The following is an 18,706-nucleotide window of genomic DNA, read 5'->3' as shown; positions in this document are numbered from 1 at the left end:
ACCCTCGAGTTTTTTATAGAAGTAGAAAATCTAATTGGCAGGTAGCTGGCAGCGTTGCATTGTATACGTCATGTTGATTTCTTTTTCTATCTACTTCGGCTTTTACACGTCACTTTTTTTGCTGTGAGTGTCGCTTTTTAAGCTAAGAACTGACGGAATCTGCGATCAAGTGTTAGGTACCTTTGAACGACACAATACGAAGAATTCTAAATAATTCGCACGAAAATGTCCGAATCTGCCACAGATGAAGTGCAAGAAAGCGTCAATGCATCCGCAAATGCCACAGCTCGGGTACCTAGTACTCCGGAAGGAATGGCTATCGCATATGGAAGTTTAGTTCTTATGGCTCTTGTCCCGATTTTGATCGGTGCTTTTCGTTCCGTTCGTCATCATAAAGAACAAAAGGTAACCTACTATTCTATGGTATACAGAGTATATTGGTAATGTTATTGTGCCTTAGTTCTTATGAAACAAACGCTGGCATTTGACATCAGCCAGGAGGACATAAGTCAACAGTTGTTTTTTTTTTCTTTTTATTTGTTCCTATTTTTCTAGGAGTCTGGAGAGAAACCTGACACAATGACTCAGAAAGATGCTGCCATGTTCCCCATTATTGCCAGTTGTGCACTGTTTGGGCTTTATGTTTTCTTCCAGGTGAGATAGATTAAAATGTCAAATTTAACATGAAGTATTATACTTTTTTTTCCTTTGCAGCTTGTTTCGAAAGACTACATAAACTATCTCCTCACTGGTTACTTTTTTTTCCTGGGTATTTTAGCACTGACACACCTGTTGAGCCCGGTTGTCTCTAAATTAATCCCTGCATCTGTTCCCAACATTCCGTTTCACTTATTATTAGTGAAAGGCAAAGCACCACAGACTGAAGATCTATTAAATTATGAATTCACTTCCCATGATCTAGTTTGTATGGGTCTTTGCTCAGGAATTGGAGTATGGTATCTTCTAAAAAAGGTATGCAGAAGCCATAAATTTTGCTATCAATCTACTTAATTTGATTTGGTTTCAGCATTGGATTGCCAATAATCTTTTAGGATTTGCCTTTGCTGTAAATGGAATTGAACTTCTTCATCTGAACAATGTTGTTACTGGCTGCATCCTCCTTGGAGGGCTTTTCTTTTATGACATTTTCTGGGTTTTTGGAACTAATGTTATGGTAACTGTTGCCAAATCCTTTGAGGCTCCTATTAAATGTAAAAAAATCCAGTTATTTCAAATGTTTTTATTTTATTTAATGTGCATTGTTCTTTCTGGGTTTATTAGTGGTCTTCCCACAAGATTTGTTAGAGAAAGGTTTAGAGGCCAACAACTTTGCCATGTTAGGTCTAGGAGATATTGTTATTCCAGGGATATTTATTGCTCTGCTGCTTCGCTTTGACAACAGGTATTTTGTGCGATAGGCCATGTATAATGGTGTTTTCTAATGTCATTGTGTTTTATGTTTCTAGTTTGAAGAGAAAAAGCAACTTCTATTTCAATGCAACTTTCTTTGCATACTTCATGGGATTGGTGGCTACAATTCTAGTGATGCACCTTTACCGTCATGCCCAGCCAGCGCTTCTTTACCTAGTCCCTGCTTGTTTGGGAACACCTTTATTTTTGGCATTGGTTAGAGGAGACATCAAGACTTTGTTCAAGTATGTTTCCTAATAAAGAAGTTTAAGAAACTGTTAATCATTAAAAATAATTCTAGGTATGAAGATCACCCTGCCGAAGCTGAAGTAGTGAAAGAAACGAAAAAGCTTGAGTGAGTTTTGTATTTAAAGATGTCCCATAATCATGAACGCACCAGAATTTTCTAAGAAACACTCTCATTGGTTTATATAATTATGAATTTTTTCATGGTGTTTTTCCTTTGTGTGTTGAAAGTGGCTTTACTTGAGCTACCTGACAATAGCAAAACAATTGTCTAATGACGTATTCCACACATTTTTTATGTGTATAACATTGTGTAATCGTCATACCAACAACAGTAGATAAGATGGAAAGAAATTTCTGTCATTTGAAATTATCTCCCACTTGGAATACACGGTTGATTGGTAAAATCGATTAGAAAAGGGATTAATTTTTGTATTAGTTGTTAACGAATCAGCTGTAGGACATGCGGTTCGAGAATGTGTACTTTTTCCCGCCATATCCTGATGACAAAAGTAGGTTATGCAACTAATATGTTTCATGAATCTGGTTAGGGTAGCTGCAAACGGTCGCCAAGATTTGTTGCCATAACGTTTTCTCCTCCTAGCGGCTATAATAGGCAATCGAAGTAGCCGCCCTTTTCAACTTCATTATTTCATTCCTCAGTTGGCGGTCAAGGCGGTGGGTGTGCAAATACTTCTCCGAGCGATTTTTTTTATTTCTCCACACTTTTTATAGTCTTGTTTCCATGCTAAGCTGGTATTTACCAAACGTTTCATAAATACGAGGTGTTGGTCAATTTTGTTTTTCACGTTGAAATCCAAGGAAATGTCAAGTGCATCACAAGGAAAGGAGAGGCAGAAGCCTTGCACATTTCCATACAAATTGTGGCAACTGATGAATGAATGTACTGATGGTGCTATCAGGTATATCCACAATTTAAGAAAAAACATCTTTTAAAACTAAATCCGGTCGTGTGTTACAGATGGAGTGCTAACGGTGATAGCGTCATCATAGATCAGAAATCGTTTTGCTCTAGCATTTTCGTAGGAAAGATCTTCAAATCTATTCAGTGGCCAAGTTTCGTTCGCCAACTCAACTTGTACGGGTTCCGCAAGATTTCCCCACATGGACACCATCAGGGACCATGTAAATGCCCATGCCATGTTAGTACCTGCAATTGCTATATGCATGAGCACTTTCGTCGATGGACCTTTGACTCTCTCTCTCTTGTTACACGTCCGCGGAAGCAAAGCAAAGCTGGATCTACGTCTATTTGCGATATGCAGAACAAGAATGTATGTCAATTTCGTTAAACAAAAGTACTTTTTAAACATACTTAACGCCCATCCTTCTCTTCAAAGGATATCAATGGCAACAAATCACAATCACTTTCAAACCAAACTGATTGTTTTGATTTGAATGGCTCACAAGAACTGCTGAATTGGAACGAAGCGACAGTCCCTATTGGCATACTGAAGGAACCAATTTCCAATTCGGAATTGTCTGAATCAACTGCCGACGTAAATCTCGTAAACTTTCTTTTACTAACTATTTAACTTCAAATAATTTTTTTTTTTTTGCTGAATTTTCTTTAGCAAATGCTTCATGATCAAAACAATAGTGTTTCGTTAGAAAACACTAGTATTAAGAATGAACATTCGTTGAAAATCGTTCCTCCTGAACATTGTCGCGTTTATCACATTGAATCGTCATTGGATTCACATGCTTGGACTGAAATGACAAGCAAAAATGACCAAGATCCAAATTTGACCCAAGCTATTTGTGCAGAAACTGATGATCAGTTTCCCTTTTTTTATCAATTCGACGGTACTGAAAGGGTAATTGTTTTCCCGGAAACGATTCCTGATGTATTGGAGGTGGAGATTTTTGATAACGGGGGAACAGAATTAATGGATATTGATGTGGAAGCTGGTGGCTGCGAAAGCACAAACGGCATCAGCGTTTGTAGCCACGACTAGTGATATTCTATTCTCCAGCTGAATTTTACCATAGGAAACAGTATTTCTTTCGTTTTTTAAATATTCATTAATTTTATTATAGCCTTCTATGACAGATGGTACTACATAGCTATATTCAAAGAGCCCTTTTGTTTTATGTTTCTATTGGATTCAAATGTAACTTTATTTTATCATTTTAATAGACATAAGCTTTATTGTAATTTCTTTTATGTGCTTCAAAACATTTTGCTATTTTTCGTTACTTAAACAAAACTTAAAAAGGAAACAATTAACGAAAAATTTCGAAATTGATTTATTAAGCGCAATTTAGGAGTACGGAGTAAAGCGACAAAACTTTCGAAGACATGGCATGACATGGTTATATTATTTGTGAATAAAGCGGTGAGGAAATTTGGCAACTGATAAAAGTTTACTACAGCTTGATTGTATCTAACGTACGTTGTAACTACTAAATTCATGCTCGTGAACAGGAACAGGGTTAGTGACACAACTTGCGAAGAGAAAAAAAAAGTATTGGCGACGTGAAAACTTAAAGGGCGATTTGGAATGTTTCAAGGCACTGGCTTAGTGTTCAACCATTTGGTTGTGAGAAACTGATGCATTTACGTGTTTAACTTAATAGCGTCTTCAAAGCTGTGCTAGAGCAGCAATCTTTTGGTAACCGGCCAAGTGCATCTGAAACTTGGGAGAGCTGAGGATTGCGGGATATCAAAAATTGACAAACATCTGCACGATCTGCCAACGCTGCTCTATGAAGTGGGGTACATCCATCAATATCTCGGAGTCCAGAATCGGCTCCTCGATCTAGCAAAAATTTAACTACTGCTAAATGTCCTTGCTGGCTAGCACGATGAAGGGGAGAACTCTGATTGCTCCGTGTTGGAAGATTTACGTCCGCACCGTGTGCTACTAAATGTTTGACAACTTCTAAATGGCCTGCTCGTGAAGCATAATGAAGTGAGCTATATCCAGATGTGTCAAGTGTATCAGCTTTGATGTTTTGCAATAATTTAGTAAGACGGCACAAGTCCCCATTGAGTGCTAAAAAAAAGGAAATTGATTTGATGTCGTAGAGTGAAATGAATCAGCTTAGAGATAGAAATTACCAGCAGCCCAAGGCCCCCTTTCAAAATCCATTTCTTCTAATGTCTGACCCACAGATGATGAATGCTGGCAGTTTTGGTGTGTACATTTCTCCATTTCGAAATTTTTTTAATCAAGTTCTGCTGCAGAGTCACTCCTAGAAAATATTTGAATGGTAATTAGATACAAGACAATTTCTGCATAAAGTTTAACTAAATTTACTCTTCGTCATCAGATGGATCAGGGCAAGGTTCTGGAAAATCTTTTCTCATGGTCCACACACAACTGTCAGGACTCACATTAAATGAACTTATTACTCTGTATCCCAGAACTTCTAAGGCATTTAATAGTACAATTGGATGATGCCGAAACACAACAGTATGGACATCTGCTTGAGGCTCAAGAGTGAAGCGTTTCAAATCTTCCAATTCAAAAGCTAAGAAAGAGATTTTTATACAGAAATCATATGTTAAATTTTTTTGCTGTAATTACCTTTTAATCCGGAAATGCCTACTTTCCATGGTGGGGTTGGCGGCTGACTAGCACCGCCGTTTTTTGTGGGGTTCAAATTCCCTGATACGATAACATAAGGCATTCGTCGTCTGAATTAAACCTTTTATTAGACAAGCCTTTAATGTGCCGAAACTATTGTGTTCACCAGGGTTTTCACTGCAAAAGAAAACACCTTCTACAGCCCGTTTGACATATTGTTGTTAGGTTTCGGTTTCAAAATGGCGGAAACAGATGACAAACGAAATGCGTACACGATTTAATCGGTGCCATCCGCCTTCCCGCCATTTGAAAAGAGTACGCGATATTAGTACGACTACGACCACATACCACAAGAAACAACTTGCAAAGCCATAAAACAATTAAAAAATTTGTTCCAAAGATTTTACATATCAGCTAATTATTAGTTTTCAAATAGATTAATAGTGGATATAAGGAAGCATCCTGTATTGGTAAAAGGGGCAGGAGGGATTCGCCGACTTCGATGGAATTTCGGGACCCGCGAAGTTATGGATGTCTCAAATGTACATGCCAGATAATAAAGTAAGAAACGAGGATTTCATTTATTATTATCAATAAAAATAAACTAATACTGTACCATGGAAGAAAATTTGCTTCATGTTACCTGAAAGTTAGTGGTTTAGCATATTTCAAAAAATCTATGAAGTCTAATACGTTAGATTTACCTAGATAACTAAATGGCTAGTGTGCAGTAACGCTACATTATAAATTAATTATTGTTCCATTTTCATTCACCATTTATAATCTCTCGTTATATTATTGTAAAGTATTAGTTGTATCTTCTGAAAGTTTGTTCAACGTTTCAAAGCCTTTCCAGCAGAGGGCTCTGCTAATGCAACCAAATTTCCTAATGACCGCGCGCTTGGTAAAAAGTGGCCTTAAAACATGCTCGAACAGAAACAGAAAAAAGAACAGGGAGGGGCCTACCGCTAAGAGTCGCATAGTTTGTTGCCTCCGGTCTAAAGGTGAATGGCTACTACTTCTTTTATCGAATACAAGAAGACTGTCAAGAAGTCATTCTGTGCAGTCGGATTCATTGTTTTGTCTCTGAGTTGAAGGGAAAAAAACTGTCCAGATTTTGGAAAAATGAAACAACAACAGTGCCGATCATTTGTATTTGTTTTGGTGTAGGTGCTTCGACTTGCTCTTGACTGGGTGTGCATGTGTGTGTGTCTGATAAAGAAGCTCAGTTGACATTCTTGACTGCCTCAAACAGATAGTTGCGCCGAAAGAATGGGGAATTGTTTCAGTTCGGACCGACGTTCGGAGCCGAGGGTAGAAGAACCACCTATCAGTGGTGTGCCGTTTTTGCCTACACAACCACCTATCAATCCCATCGGCACACCCAACATAAATCACATTGAAAATACACAATTTCCACGTAATGGCAAACTTTTATATACATGCTGATCCCACATTGAATGTATGGCTTATTTTTTGCAGAAAGCCGCATTCTCCCGATTGGACCTTCACTTCCTGCACCTCCAGACCTCCAGGATTCTTTGAACTCAACAGCAAAAGTTTTTGTCGCATTATATGACTATGATGCCAGAACTGATGAGGACCTCAGTTTCAAGAAAGGAGAACATCTTGAAATCATCAATGACACCCAGGGTGACTGGTGGCTGGCTCGTAGCAAAGCTACCAAACAAGAGGGCTACATCCCATCCAATTATGTTGCTAAACTCAAATCCATTGAAGCAGAGCCGTGAGCTTCCTTTGTTTAAGTATCTCAATGTAAAGTTTTCATTAAAGAAAAGAAATCAGTAAAGAAAAAACTACAAAGAAAAAAAAGACAGGAAAAAGAGGAATGTAAATTACCACCTGTGTGTTCCTGTGTGAGATGCATGGCCTGGGGGGTTATTTACCTGCTGGGAGAAACAGGTAACAATGGCCTTTCCCATTCACCGGCTGAGGCCATCTCAAGGACATCGAGGCAGCGCATTTGTACTAGGAAGTTGACAACCAGATGCATATCCACTCTGATTTCTGCTCTCAACGATGATCATTTATTGACAATATCTATATTTAATCCGAAACTCCGACAATCGCCTACTGGTTTGTAGGAACCAGTCATCACCGACATACTTCAATTCCTGAAAAAAAAAAAAATAGAAAAAAACGAGGTTCATTTCAAGGTTGTGGTGGGAAATGAAGGAATAGCTTCTGGGCTGATTGACTTGTCTCTTTTCTTGTTCTAAGAATTAACATTTGCCCTAGCAACCGTTTTGTAAAATGTAAATTTAGGAAAATCTTTTTGTTAGGTGGTATTTCGGCAAGATAAAGCGCATCGAAGCAGAGAAAAAGTTGCTACTTCCAGACAACGAGCATGGTGCCTTCCTCGTTCGTGATTCCGAAAGTCGTAGAAATGACTACTCTTTATCTGGTAATTCAAATTTTAAAATACTCCTCTGTAAATTGTATTTCCTGTTTAATAATTTTATTCGTTAATGCCTACGGGATAAAAAAAAATTAAGGATAAAGTAACTAAATTTTCGTTGGTGACTGAAAATTCTGGCGTTGTAGTTTTTTGTGTGTTCTTTTTTCACGGCCTCAATCAGCTATAATTTCTGGCATTGGATTTTGGCAATGAGTGGCCCCACACAATTTGAACGAGTGAGGCCGTTCATAGATTTACGCAATTAACAAGGCTCGTTTGGACACGTTTTCCTTAAAAATTTTGTGGGCAGTGGCCGTGTCTTTGACAGTTATTTCTTTCGCGACCTTCGTTTAATTTTTCTCAGTATTGTCACGATCGCATTGATTCCACAATTATATTGGCAGTCTAAGAATCGTACTGATACACCCAATGTATTTTCATGCCTGTTAAAATATTTATATTGTTTCTATAGTTCGTGATGGGGACACGGTCAAACATTACCGAATTAGACAGTTGGACGAAGGAGGTTTTTTCATTTCTCGCCGAACGACGTTTCGAACATTACAAGAGCTGGTGGAGCACTATAGTGCCGATGCAGATGGATTGTGCGTCAATTTGCGTAAACCATGCATCCAGGTTAGACTTTTTCAATATATTTTAATGCTAAGCAATGTTAGTAAAAAGATCTGTGGTACCAGATAAAGTAGATTTCCTCTCGATCTCGATAACAATGTTTCCTTATTTTCCCCGCAGATTGAGAAACCAGTGACAGCGGGAATGTCGTACAATACTCGTGACCAGTGGGAGATCGACCGGACATCGCTCAAATTCGTGCGTAAATTAGGTCATGGACAATTCGGCGAAGTCTGGGAGGGACTTTGGAACAACACCACGCCCGTTGCCATAAAAACGCTCAAACCAGGTATGTCCGAACGGAAATTGCGCAAATCAGCGGCATAACAGGGTTTTATTATCACGTTTTTCTGGTGATTTCAGGTACGATGGACCCCAAGGACTTCTTGGCCGAAGCCCAGATCATGAAAAAACTGCGGCACTCAAAATTGATCCAACTTTATGCCGTTTGCACGGCAGAGGAGCCAATTTACATTATCACCGAGTTGATGAAAAACGGCAGTTTGCTAGAATTCCTTCAGGGTAAAGGACGCAACCTGAAGCTACCCCAGCTGATCGACATGGCCGCCCAAATTGCATCTGGCATGGCCTATCTTGAATCCCAGAACTATATCCATCGCGACTTGGCTGCTCGCAACGTTTTAGTTGGAGAAAATAATATCGTGAAAATTGCAGACTTTGGTCTAGCGCGCATCATTAAAGAAGATGAATATGAAGCTCGCGTGGGAGCTCGGTTCCCCATCAAGTGGACGGCCCCCGAGGCCGCAAACTACAGCAAATTCTCTATCAAGTCAGACGTCTGGTCTTTTGGCATCCTCCTAACTGAACTCATCACTTACGGACGCATTCCTTATCCTGGTAAGTAAAGTTTTTGTTTTATTTGGTGTATTCCAGCTTATTAATGCCAATCAAAATTATGCCATAGGTATGACCAATGCGGAGGTATTACACCAGGTTGAGCACGGGTACCGGATGCCCGCTCCTCCTAGCTGCCCCCCTGCTCTCTATGAAATTATGCTTGAAACCTGGCACAAAGATCCCATGAAACGGCCGACCTTCGAAACGCTTCAATGGAAACTAGAGGACTTCTTCACTATCGAAGGATCTGAATACAAAGAAGCCGCCGTTGCCTACTAGACAATCTACGGATTCACTTCAGCCGATATATTGGTGAGCTATTGACCCACTCATGTCATATACACAAACACTCCTACACAATCATGTAACCGCACATAAGTTCGCTATTTGTCGTAATTGACTTGGACTGCCTCGTAAGAACAAGGTTTAACGAAGACGAATCGGTGCTCAGGCGTGTCTATTATTATTGATGGCATTACTTAAAATAAGAACTATCCCCTTATCGCAAATAATATTTGATATTGTGTAAACCGCAACACACAATCACATTTTATTTTTATCTGATTGGGATTTTAAGAAACGAAAAGTGTGCATACAAAGTAATCAGTATTGGCTGGGAGATTATTTGATTATTTTTTCGCTTTCTTTTCAATATTTGCTCGTCAATTTATTTTGCTTAGTTTGGTTTTTTAGCCGAACGTTATGTACATTTCCATCCCGGGCATTTGGAAGCTGTTAATGCGTATGTGGATGTTTGCGCTTCCACCCGATTTTTGCCGTCAGTCTTGTTTGTTTTTTTTTCCTTATTTTTTATTATTAAATCGTCTTTGTCCCTTTATTATGATTTCCTTGTTCCCATCAACGTCTCGTCTTCATTTGAACTTTACAGTCGTCAAGGTATTGTGTTTTCATCACTATGCCCTCTTGAATCCTTGTTTTCCAGGAACAAATGGACAATAAAGCACTTGTTTTTCTTTTAGATTTCTGCTTGTCTTCACGGAGATACAGGAGAAATCGCAATTTATTCTAAAAAAAAACTTGAAATCTGCATTCATTCTGCTGTGGAGCAGAATAACAGTGTATGATAATGTCTCACTGCCCTTAATTATTATGTAAAAAAAAGACACAGTAATGAGGTTTCTGTGGTTTCGTCGTCACCGATTGAAATGGATAAATTATGAGCAAAGCATTGTTTCGCTTACACGGAAAAGAACCGAAATGGAGACGCTGAATTTGATCGAGAACTGGAATAGTGAACCACTCCAAATTCGAAATCGAGGTAAAGCTAACGCCCTTTTCTTTTTTTGTTATTAAGTGTTTCAACAGCCAAGACCGTTCGAACATGACTCCTTTCTTGATTCCTCCAAACTAGTCCACAAAACAGATTCGTCTCTGTTTTTGGATACACAGAACATGGGTAGAGTCGAGGATCATTGTCATTGACCTTAGAAGAAGAAAAATGGCGTCTGCGTGACAAGGATCTTATCATTGCCAACCGGTTATAGTCAAGGTACAAAAGAATAAGATGAAAATTGCAAGTATCTACTACATACAATTACTCAGGTATGAATTCCATTGTTATTCAACGAACTAGCATCTAAAATTGAATGAGTGTTGCTATTAGTCGTCGATCATGTAGACTGGCCATGTCAATCGTAAGAGAGAACATGCAACTGTGATTACTAGCTCCCCAAAAAATTCGGAGTGTTTATGAAATTATGGAATGCAAGGCCCTCCATATTCTTCAGTTAATTAGAGCCGTTAACGTTTAAGCAGTTGAACGTATAACTGATGTAGATGAGTGCTGGTAAAGCATTTTCATGTGTTCAATTGTTTATTATTCCTCGTTCTACTTGTTTCATCATTCGAATAGAAATTCACAACAAAAGAATTGACTACGATTTCAAACTGACGTTTCCACCTGTAACGCAAGAATGATTGCAGCATGGCCTTCGTCACAATCATGCCGTGGACGAGAACTAGGAGTCAGTATGGGGGACTAAAAGAATTTTCGTTTTAACACGACACGCGCCGAATAACCTTGAGAGGCATTTGCTAAGACCCAATGTACATTGTCAAAGTCTGACAACAAATAAATCCTAATGTATATCGCTTCTTAAGAGTCTAATGGTAACTTCTTTGTACTGAAATTGCTTTTTGCCGTTTAACTCGCAAGCCACCATTGCAATTTCACACTACCCGGAAAAAAGCAGAAAAATTCTTGCAGGGCTGTGGTTCCTGAGAGCCTGTGGGGCAGTTTAAGCAACCTGTGTAATTTTTAAATGAGAATATTGTTTTATTTATCAATGATGTCCTTTTGTTTGCATTCATAGGTGATTTTTGTAAATCTGTATAATTGTAAATTTTTTATGGAAATTATACAAAATGGCAACGTCCATTTCCACACGGGCAAGAAGCAAGAAAAAAAATCTTTCAATTCAGTGCATACGGCAATGTTGCCTCGCCATATTGGAAAAGGAATTTGGCGTCTGGCGTCGGACGACCGCTCTCTCCAATGTCTTTAAAATATTGAACGCATTCTAATCTGACGAGACGTGTTCGTTTTCGGTTTTTCGATTGTTCAACATTTAACTAAAGAACCTGACCAGATTTCCCAATCAGTCATGCCGAGCAATGCTCATTCGACGGGTGCCAATACCACACCGCTGGGCAGGGTCAATCCTGCCCTGACCGGCGGACGGAGGCAGACAACTTCATCTCTTTTAAACCCGAATTATCTGAATTCAGATGACGAGGGATCACGCTCGCACGGAAGCTACGAACCAAAGTATGAAACAAGGTACGAATCGAAATTCGACCAACCGTCAACAACTCCCAGCTATGGCTATGCGACATCCTCATCTACATCTGCCAGTGCTGGTACATGGAAAAGGGGCCTGGAGGACAGCAATAACTCAGATGACAACTCCCTTGGTGGAGAGAAAAAGAAGAAAAGGCGTTCTCGCTGGGGTGGAGATGAGAAGGAGAAAACCTTCATTCCGGGCATGCCAACTGTTTTACCAGCAAATTTGACTAAAGACCAGGAGGAAGCGTATCTAGGTAATGATCTAGTGCATCTATGTTATTTCCATTATCAAAATGTTATGCATTGCTTGTGTACAGGAGTGCATATTATGTCTGTTTGAGTGTGTATTTAACTGATTCATCAAACTGTGTGTATTGACTTGTGATTTTACAGTCCAGTTCAAGATTGAGGAGATAACACGGAAACTGAGGACGGGTGATTTGGGCATTCCTCCCAATCCAGAAGAAAGGTTTGATACATAAAGCCAATACTAATTCATTTCTCTCCCAAACATTCATAGTTAATCAAGTTCAAATGGTTTTTGCTCTTTGAATTTTCACTATTTAATTGTTAAGTAGGCAAAAAACAATTTTTTTCCACATCTTTTTTTTCAACTCCAAAGGCCTTCAGGTTCTAACTAATGATTTTGATGGTTGTGATGATTAATTGGTTGGCATATTAATCTCTTTTTCACCACAAACCGAAATCGTACTAATGCCGTCTGTTAGGTTCAGATGTAGGAAGCACAGAATCTATAATTTGATTTTTTGAACCTTTACAGGACGTGCATTTATTTTTAAAGAAATATTATCATTCAATAGGAAATTTTTGCCTTTTTTTTCTAAATTGGCTTTTTATCAATTTTTTTCTCATCTCATTGGTCAACTGGACGGATTAACTAAATTTTCAGAACGTTTAATCGATTTCAAAACATAATTAATCGTACACAATTATTCTCGTCTCAATTCAGTTTAAAAAAAAAGGGGGAAACTCATTCGTGCTTCCCGTTTTCTGTTCTATTCTTTTTAGATCACCCTCCCCGGAACCAATTTACGGGACGGATGGCAAAAGGTTGAATACGCGAGAATACCGGATGCGCCGTAAACTAGAAGAGGAGCGACACTCGATGATCACTAAGATGATTTCTTTAAATGCTGACTTTAAACCCCCTGTAGACTACAAGTAAGTATCTTTTTAAAACATTTTCATAGCCATTGTTTGCTTAATTTCTTTCTCTCTTATGGATTTAGGCCACCTATGACGCGCGTCTCTGACAAAGTCATGATTCCGCAAGAGGAACATCCAGAAATCAATTTCGTTGGGTTGCTCATCGGCCCACGTGGAAATACTTTGAAATGTAATAGCCTTCTCTTTTCATCAAATTCAAAACAAATAGTAATAACATTTTTGTTATATTTTGTCGATTTCTTTTAGCTATGGAAAAAGATACTGGCGCCAAAATCATAATTCGAGGTAAAGGTTCAGTCAAGGAAGGCAAGGTGGGTAAGCCGTTGCCGGGCGAAGATGAACCTCTACATGCCTACGTAACAGCAAATAGTATGGAAGCCATCAAAAAAGCAGTTGACCGCGTAAGAATGATATAATTTATTATAATGCCAAACGATCTCTGACGCGAACTTCTCTTTGCAGATAAAAAAGATCATCAAGGAAGCCGTGGAAGTCCCTGAAGATCAAAACGATTTACGAAAAATGCAGCTGAGAGAACTTGCTATGTTGAACGGCACGTTCCGGGAAGGCGAGTTCGGTCCACGTTGCTCCAATTGCGGAGCCACTACCCACAAAGCTTGGCAATGTCCCGACAAGCCCAACGTCACAAATACTGTCATTTGTAACAATTGTGGAGGTACAGGTCATATTGCTCGGGATTGCCGGACGCCGCGCAATTCCGGAAGTACTGATGGAGCACCTGGAAACAAAATCGACGAAGAGGTAATTCGTACACAATTTATTGTTGTTTAATAATTTACTGATGTCTTAACGAAATCCTCAAAACAGTATATGTCTTTAATGGCTGAATTGGGAGAAGGACCTCCACCTAAGAGTGAGGGATCGGGAAGTGGTACGCGTCAAAGCTATCATGGAAGTTCTGGACTATTTGATCGGCAACAAGGACAGCCTAGAGCTATTACTGCAGGTCCGCCAATGAGCGGTCGTAGTGGTGTACCCCCACGCGGTCCGGGGCCAAATCAGCCCGCTGCCAATCAATGGGGTCCCCCACAAAACTATGGTCCGCAAGCTTGGGGCACTCCCATGGGCGGAGGATGGATGGGTCACAGTAGTATGTCATCAGTTCCGCCTCCTCCGGGTACTGAAGGAGCTTCTTCCGCGTCACAGCAACAACAACAATCGAGTATGCAGCCATGGATGAGTGGACCACCTCAGTGGGGAGGTTGGCACGCCCAAGGTCCACCTCCACCACCTGGAGTGGCACCGCCACCTGTGCCAGGCACGTCCCCTGTTGCGCCAGTTCCTCCGCCGCCGAGAGGGCCTCCACCTGTTCCCGGCGTTCCGCCACCAGGGTATTATAGCTGGGGACAGCAACCTCAGCAATCCTCATACGGATCTTACGGAGTCCCACCGCCTCCACCAGGTCAGTCTCAGCAACAGCCCCCACCTCTTCCTCCCGGTAGTGATATGTCAACTATGATGGGAATACCACCACCACCACCCCCTCAGTAGTTCCCGATGAACGTTTATTTGTGTACCGAGATTTGGTCTCAATTGGGCGTAATGAATTTATTCATACTTCTAAATTGATCATGCTGATTTGTTTATTCACACGTAACGTTTGAAGAATTAAATTTTTTTCTCCCAAAAGTAACATTTAGCGTAAAGGACTTAAATGTTTGGAACGATAGGGAAAAGAATGAGCAAAACAGTAATGAAATGGTTGGGCTTTGAAAGTAAAAATAGTGTTAGTAAATCACAACATGCACACATTTTGTATAGTACATCAAACTCACACAGGTATTGAAAATCAAGCGTAAGACACTTAAAGAGAATTTTTAGAGAGTGATTTAGGACAGGTTAGGGTCAGGCGGTAACCGAGAAAGGTCATACCGCGGTGGTTTCGGACTAATTTTACGACTTTTCATGTAGCCTATAAATTGGTCAGGAATTTCGCGCAAGATTTCACGTGCCAAATGAAGTCGGCCTAGCGCGGGATTCATATTGGCATTTAAAAATTGGCTGAATGGAACAAATTGCACAATGTCTCGCTGGGCTTTTCGCCCCGACGGCGCAGTGAGAACTGTCGCATCTGAATCTAATTCGTCCATCGCGGTGAAATCAGCATTGCCTATTCCAACAATGATAATGGACAACGGAAGGCTCGACGCATCAACGATGGCTTCCTTGGTGTCATACATGTCAGTTATGATACCATCGGTGAGGATGAGGAGAATGAAATAATGGGATCCATCTTGATACCTGGTGATGGATAGAAGAAAACAATTACTTCAAAGGTAAACTTTTCGACATTCTAGAACTTACTCTTGAGCGAATTTAGTGACATGTCGAATGCAAGGAGCGAAATTGGTTGGACCATACAGTTGGACAAGGGAAAGGCAGGAACGATAGGCTGCAATGATACCGGGTACACGGTCACAGTAAGGATTGGTCGGATTGAAGTTCACGTGGAATTCGTGCGAAACCCGGCCTATCGGCGGTAAGCGGGCACCGAAACCAATTACAGGGAACTGTTTATCGGAGTCATAATCCTCGACTATTTCGCCGACAGCTGACAGGGCCTGTTCATAAAGCGTTGGACCTCCACCAAGATAATGCAGTGACGATGGAGTGTTGGGATCGCCATTAGACGCTATTTAAAAATGAATTGCTTGAAAAAGGTATTAACTCTTAAAAAATTTTGATCTAACCTGTAAAATCGATGGCTATTGTGCAATTGATTTCTGTACCACCTTGCAAATAATCCAGAAAAGTATAGACTGGATTAATTTTACAGTGGACGAATTCAAATCTTCCTGAATTTTTATAGTTTTTCTTTTTCTTCTAATTTTGATGAAACAGATGTGGTTAACATAAACAAAGCATATTGCACTTTTTAAACCAGTTCCATACTTGCATTTCCGGGTTCATACAGAAAAGTGTCATCGGTAAAGGACCTTCTATAAGCTTCTGAAGACTGAAGAAAGCTTCGCCGATGAAGCTATGGGAACCACTACGATTCCAATCCCAGCATTCCAACTTGAGTGTTCTTTCATAATCTCCATTATTCAGATTTCTCACGGGGATCGTGAATGACTTCCAAACAGGATTCAGGGTAGTCTTGATAACTTCAGTTTTGTGTACTGCAACATATCCTCCACTTTCTACTGATTTTGAAATGATCACAAAAGGATCTGATTTGCCAAAAAAGTCTTTTTTATCCAATCCATGAGCAACTAGTTGGATTTCCACTTCTTCTTTGTTGGAGGAAAGCTCTTCTGCAGAAACTATTAGTGTCCCTCTATTAAGCCTGGGGTTATGATATTCAATCTTCTTTTGGATAACATGCTGAGAGACAAGGTTTCCAAGCGTAATTTCAACCCAGCCAATAAAATCATGTCTACTCAAGTCAGAGCTTGTAGAATCCACATCATAGATCTCAAACTTGAGCTTCTGTTGTTCTTCAAACCGGAACATCATCACTATCTTCTTAGTGAAGTCAGGATTCCTGGAGTTTACTATTACTTCAGTTCGAGAAAATTCTTGCCACTGATTGTGCCCAAAGGGTTGAATATAGACCACTACCATTGGATCAGATTTTGACAAATAATCCAAATCTGGCAGATTCCTGCAAGAGAATAAAATGTAATTCTTTCATGCCAAAAAAAACAAAATAGTTGCGAGGAAACAGAATAACAACCTCCCAGCTAAGCTAATTTCGATTTCCTTGCATAATCCCGCCGCGAAACCGCCCAACTGAGTCATGTCATTTCCTTGGGCAGCAAACATTTTCTTTTACACATTTATAGCCTGAAAAGCGATACTTCTTTTAAAACCTGTTATAGCAGTAGGGAAGTTATAACATGTCCCAAAGAAAATAGAGATTTAGCACAAGCCATCCAAAACCCCCAACTGTATTGCAACTTGTAAGGACGCTTACCGACGAAATCGTGACACAATCGTCCAAAATTGTAGATTTTTAAAAATAGGTGGTGTTTAACACTATAGCTTAAAGGATTGTGTTTCTCCAATTTTATCAGCTCATTGTGGTAATCTCAAATTTGGGCAATGAATAATACATACATATAATATATACATTATACTTGCCTTGCAGAAAATGTTAATTCCACTTGGGAAGTCGGTGCAGCTACAACAGAGCCCGGACGAAAAGAAGGAAGATTATCCATTTTGAAGAGTCTGGGACGATGGGTGGTGCACGACTAGAAGATTACGCGATATCCATACAGGAATGACGTTTTCAAGTGGAAATTTTATGGTGTAATACAGTAGTACATGTTGGCACACAATGGTAATCAGCTAAGATTGAGTACAAATGATGATGGCAACTTTCACTTTCTTAACCTAACCTAACCATAATAAAGGGAGCCCGTATTTGTGTACACTGGTACCCCGTAGTGCACACAAATATAAAAAGCTTCTTATCCTCGTCTGCTAGGCTTCTTGCTAATGGGCATAGTACTCAAAATCCTAGGGAGTTTTGCCACTAGTTGAACCTTTACATGCAAACCCACCTATTCCTTCCGTAATTTTAATACTCCGCGGATTAGATAGTCACATTGGGTGTTACTGTTTGATTGAATTCGAATTTGATGGGAGTCAGTTCTTCTAGTCCATCTGGTGAAATGAGTGGTGCAGTAACCAACGCAATTCGACAGAGAATTTCTCAAAACACTGTGGTAAGATCATAAGTTGATGTTTTCCATATTTCATTGTTTATCATATTATGAAAATTTGTAAAAATAGGTTATATATTCGAAAACGTATTGCCCCTATTGCACAATGGCTAAAGAGGTATTGGGCACTTTTGGACATCAGTTTTCTGACTGCAAACATACAAATTAATGAATAACTTCTTGTCACTTCAGGTTTTCGACAAATTGCGCCAGCCTTATGATCTTATTGAGTTAGACCAGGTACAAGACAGTGAACAAATTCAGGATGCTCTTGGAAAGATGACAGGAACCCGAACTGTAATTTCCACATTAAATTAAAAAATAAATGTATTACAGTATTAGAAACCATAAATTGGCAGGTTCCGAGGGTGTTCATTAAAGGCCAATGTATTGGAGGTGGAACTGGTAAATTAGCTGTCGAAATTGATTATTTAAATATTAGCTTTTATCATGGTTGTCAATTTTAGATACCCAAAGTCTATACAAGCAAGGAAAGCTTCAAGAAATGCTGAAGTAGATGTTCGGCTGGTTCATCTTTTGGTATTGTGGTGTCAATACATGCCATATTGTCTTATGTGGTTAGCTTTTTCAAAATGTTAGTTTGCTTTGATGCAAAATTAACATATCTGTCAATTGCAAACCAAATCTACTATTCTTTATCAATTATCTCAATCGTTGATTTTATCTGGCGCGTGAAGGCAGGAATTGGCATCAGGTAAGAGCGCATGCTACTCTTATTTCTTTTTTTAATGTGTTGTGCTTTTAAAGTCATTTACACGATAGCTGCCCAAGAGAATAACGTTATCGAGTACTCAAGTACTCTTGGTAAGCTTCTTTTAGATAGGTTAGCGTTTGATAATACTTGTAGAGAAATTTCTTCGAGGACATTGACAGAATT

At 39.6% G+C, this 18,706-nt stretch overlaps 7 protein-coding genes across 10 annotated transcripts; 5 read left to right on the top strand and 2 right to left on the bottom strand.

The window, feature by feature from the left end:
• Positions 1 to 75: 75 nt before the first annotated feature.
• Positions 76 to 2,065, top strand: LOC130693292 (minor histocompatibility antigen H13-like). The gene is made up of 7 exons (XM_057516422.2): positions 76 to 405; positions 556 to 654; positions 715 to 972; positions 1,028 to 1,211; positions 1,282 to 1,402; positions 1,467 to 1,655; positions 1,712 to 2,065. Exons 1-7 carry the CDS (start codon positions 226 to 228, stop codon positions 1,767 to 1,769), a joined length of 1,089 nt encoding a protein of 362 aa, XP_057372405.1. The 5' UTR covers positions 76 to 225; the 3' UTR covers positions 1,770 to 2,065.
• A 157-nt stretch (positions 2,066 to 2,222) lies between these two features.
• On the top strand, positions 2,223 to 3,635 carry LOC130693177 (uncharacterized). The gene is made up of 4 exons (XM_057516299.2): positions 2,223 to 2,579; positions 2,639 to 2,951; positions 3,018 to 3,176; positions 3,252 to 3,635. Exons 1-4 carry the CDS (start codon positions 2,482 to 2,484, stop codon positions 3,633 to 3,635), a joined length of 954 nt encoding a protein of 317 aa, XP_057372282.1. The 5' UTR covers positions 2,223 to 2,481.
• An 898-nt stretch (positions 3,636 to 4,533) lies between these two features.
• Positions 4,534 to 5,499, bottom strand: LOC132087841 (uncharacterized). The gene is made up of 4 exons (XM_059494575.1): positions 5,211 to 5,499; positions 4,941 to 5,154; positions 4,742 to 4,875; positions 4,534 to 4,676 (listed from the first exon to the last, which is right to left on the bottom strand). Exons 1-3 carry the CDS (start codon positions 5,311 to 5,313, stop codon positions 4,848 to 4,850), a joined length of 345 nt encoding a protein of 114 aa, XP_059350558.1. The 5' UTR covers positions 5,314 to 5,499; the 3' UTR covers positions 4,534 to 4,676; positions 4,742 to 4,847.
• Positions 5,500 to 6,161: 662 nt separating this feature from the next.
• Positions 6,162 to 10,099, top strand: LOC130693275 (tyrosine-protein kinase Src42A-like). Its single transcript, XM_057516402.2, has 7 exons — positions 6,162 to 6,630; positions 6,693 to 6,957; positions 7,514 to 7,635; positions 8,102 to 8,265; positions 8,383 to 8,551; positions 8,626 to 9,120; positions 9,188 to 10,099. The coding sequence occupies exons 1-7, from the start codon at positions 6,483 to 6,485 to the stop codon at positions 9,397 to 9,399; spliced, it is 1,575 nt and encodes a 524-aa protein (XP_057372385.1). The 5' UTR covers positions 6,162 to 6,482; the 3' UTR covers positions 9,400 to 10,099.
• Positions 10,100 to 11,574: 1,475 nt separating this feature from the next.
• On the top strand, positions 11,575 to 14,700 carry LOC130693268 (splicing factor 1-like). The gene is made up of 7 exons (XM_057516393.2): positions 11,575 to 12,180; positions 12,320 to 12,395; positions 12,956 to 13,108; positions 13,177 to 13,283; positions 13,361 to 13,515; positions 13,577 to 13,876; positions 13,943 to 14,700. The coding sequence occupies exons 1-7, from the start codon at positions 11,745 to 11,747 to the stop codon at positions 14,624 to 14,626; spliced, it is 1,911 nt and encodes a 636-aa protein (XP_057372376.1). The 5' UTR covers positions 11,575 to 11,744; the 3' UTR covers positions 14,627 to 14,700.
• Positions 14,701 to 17,499, bottom strand: LOC130693272 (copine-8-like). Of its 4 annotated transcripts, none has more exons than XM_057516398.2 (6): positions 17,222 to 17,499; positions 16,815 to 16,924; positions 16,028 to 16,742; positions 15,826 to 15,958; positions 15,440 to 15,767; positions 14,701 to 15,376 (listed from the first exon to the last, which is right to left on the bottom strand). In XM_057516398.2, the coding sequence occupies exons 2-6, from the start codon at positions 16,901 to 16,903 to the stop codon at positions 14,965 to 14,967; spliced, it is 1,677 nt and encodes a 558-aa protein (XP_057372381.1). In that variant the 5' UTR covers positions 16,904 to 16,924; positions 17,222 to 17,499; the 3' UTR covers positions 14,701 to 14,964. The 4 variants fall into 4 exon arrangements, with proteins under 4 accessions (XP_057372381.1, XP_057372382.1, XP_057372383.1 ...); XM_057516399.2 differs by lacking the exon at positions 17,222 to 17,499 and adding an exon at positions 17,055 to 17,102; XM_057516400.2 differs by lacking the exon at positions 16,815 to 16,924.
• A 73-nt stretch (positions 17,500 to 17,572) lies between these two features.
• LOC130693331 (glutaredoxin-2, mitochondrial-like) lies at positions 17,573 to 18,474 on the top strand. Its single transcript, XM_057516465.2, has 5 exons — positions 17,573 to 17,811; positions 17,879 to 17,926; positions 18,001 to 18,105; positions 18,168 to 18,213; positions 18,276 to 18,474. Exons 1-5 carry the CDS (start codon positions 17,725 to 17,727, stop codon positions 18,323 to 18,325), a joined length of 336 nt encoding a protein of 111 aa, XP_057372448.1. The 5' UTR covers positions 17,573 to 17,724; the 3' UTR covers positions 18,326 to 18,474.
• Positions 18,475 to 18,706: the final 232 nt, after the last annotated feature.

The sequence above is a fragment of the Daphnia carinata genome, chromosome 3, assembly GCF_022539665.2.
Source record: "Daphnia carinata strain CSIRO-1 chromosome 3, CSIRO_AGI_Dcar_HiC_V3, whole genome shotgun sequence".
Taxonomy (NCBI): domain Eukaryota; kingdom Metazoa; phylum Arthropoda; class Branchiopoda; order Diplostraca; family Daphniidae; genus Daphnia; species Daphnia carinata.
This window is presented reverse-complemented; position numbering and strand designations above follow the sequence as displayed.

Bases quoted from the DNA above. Each gene is read 5' to 3' on its own strand.
- LOC130693268 (XM_057516393.2), top strand. From the start codon at position 11,745: ATGCCGAGCAATGCTCATTCGACGGGTGCCAATACCACACCGCTGGGC. The intron at 13,109-13,176 runs GTAAGTATCTTT...TTATGGATTTAG, and splicing joins AAACCCCCTGTAGACTACAA to GCCACCTATGACGCGCGTCT. The intron at 13,877-13,942 runs GTAATTCGTACA...TCCTCAAAACAG, and splicing joins GAAACAAAATCGACGAAGAG to TATATGTCTTTAATGGCTGA.
- LOC130693292 (XM_057516422.2), top strand. From the start codon at position 226: ATGTCCGAATCTGCCACAGATGAAGTGCAAGAAAGCGTCAATGCATCC. The intron at 655-714 runs GTGAGATAGATT...TTTCCTTTGCAG, and splicing joins GGCTTTATGTTTTCTTCCAG to CTTGTTTCGAAAGACTACAT. The intron at 1,403-1,466 runs GTATTTTGTGCG...TTATGTTTCTAG, and splicing joins CTGCTTCGCTTTGACAACAG to TTTGAAGAGAAAAAGCAACT.
- LOC130693331 (XM_057516465.2), top strand. From the start codon at position 17,725: ATGGGAGTCAGTTCTTCTAGTCCATCTGGTGAAATGAGTGGTGCAGTA. The intron at 18,106-18,167 runs GTAATTTCCACA...ATAAATTGGCAG, and splicing joins AGATGACAGGAACCCGAACT to GTTCCGAGGGTGTTCATTAA. The intron at 18,214-18,275 runs GTAAATTAGCTG...TGTCAATTTTAG, and splicing joins ATGTATTGGAGGTGGAACTG to ATACCCAAAGTCTATACAAG.
- LOC130693272 (XM_057516398.2), bottom strand. From the start codon at position 16,903: ATGTTTGCTGCCCAAGGAAATGACATGACTCAGTTGGGCGGTTTCGCG. The intron at 16,743-16,814 runs GTTGTTATTCTG...ATTCTCTTGCAG, and splicing joins GAAATTAGCTTAGCTGGGAG to GAATCTGCCAGATTTGGATT. The intron at 15,768-15,825 runs GTTAGATCAAAA...ATTTTTAAATAG, and splicing joins AATAGCCATCGATTTTACAG to CGTCTAATGGCGATCCCAAC.
- LOC130693275 (XM_057516402.2), top strand. From the start codon at position 6,483: ATGGGGAATTGTTTCAGTTCGGACCGACGTTCGGAGCCGAGGGTAGAA. The intron at 6,631-6,692 runs GTAATGGCAAAC...TATTTTTTGCAG, and splicing joins TGAAAATACACAATTTCCAC to AAAGCCGCATTCTCCCGATT. The intron at 6,958-7,513 runs GTGAGCTTCCTT...TCTTTTTGTTAG, and splicing joins AAATCCATTGAAGCAGAGCC to GTGGTATTTCGGCAAGATAA.
- LOC132087841 (XM_059494575.1), bottom strand. From the start codon at position 5,313: ATGCCTTATGTTATCGTATCAGGGAATTTGAACCCCACAAAAAACGGC. The intron at 5,155-5,210 runs GTAATTACAGCA...TCTCTTTCTTAG, and splicing joins AGGCATTTCCGGATTAAAAG to CTTTTGAATTGGAAGATTTG. The intron at 4,876-4,940 runs GTAAATTTAGTT...AATATTTTCTAG, and splicing joins GATCCATCTGATGACGAAGA to GAGTGACTCTGCAGCAGAAC.
- LOC130693177 (XM_057516299.2), top strand. From the start codon at position 2,482: ATGTCAAGTGCATCACAAGGAAAGGAGAGGCAGAAGCCTTGCACATTT. The intron at 2,952-3,017 runs GTATGTCAATTT...TTCTCTTCAAAG, and splicing joins GCGATATGCAGAACAAGAAT to GATATCAATGGCAACAAATC. The intron at 3,177-3,251 runs GTAAATCTCGTA...AATTTTCTTTAG, and splicing joins TGTCTGAATCAACTGCCGAC to CAAATGCTTCATGATCAAAA.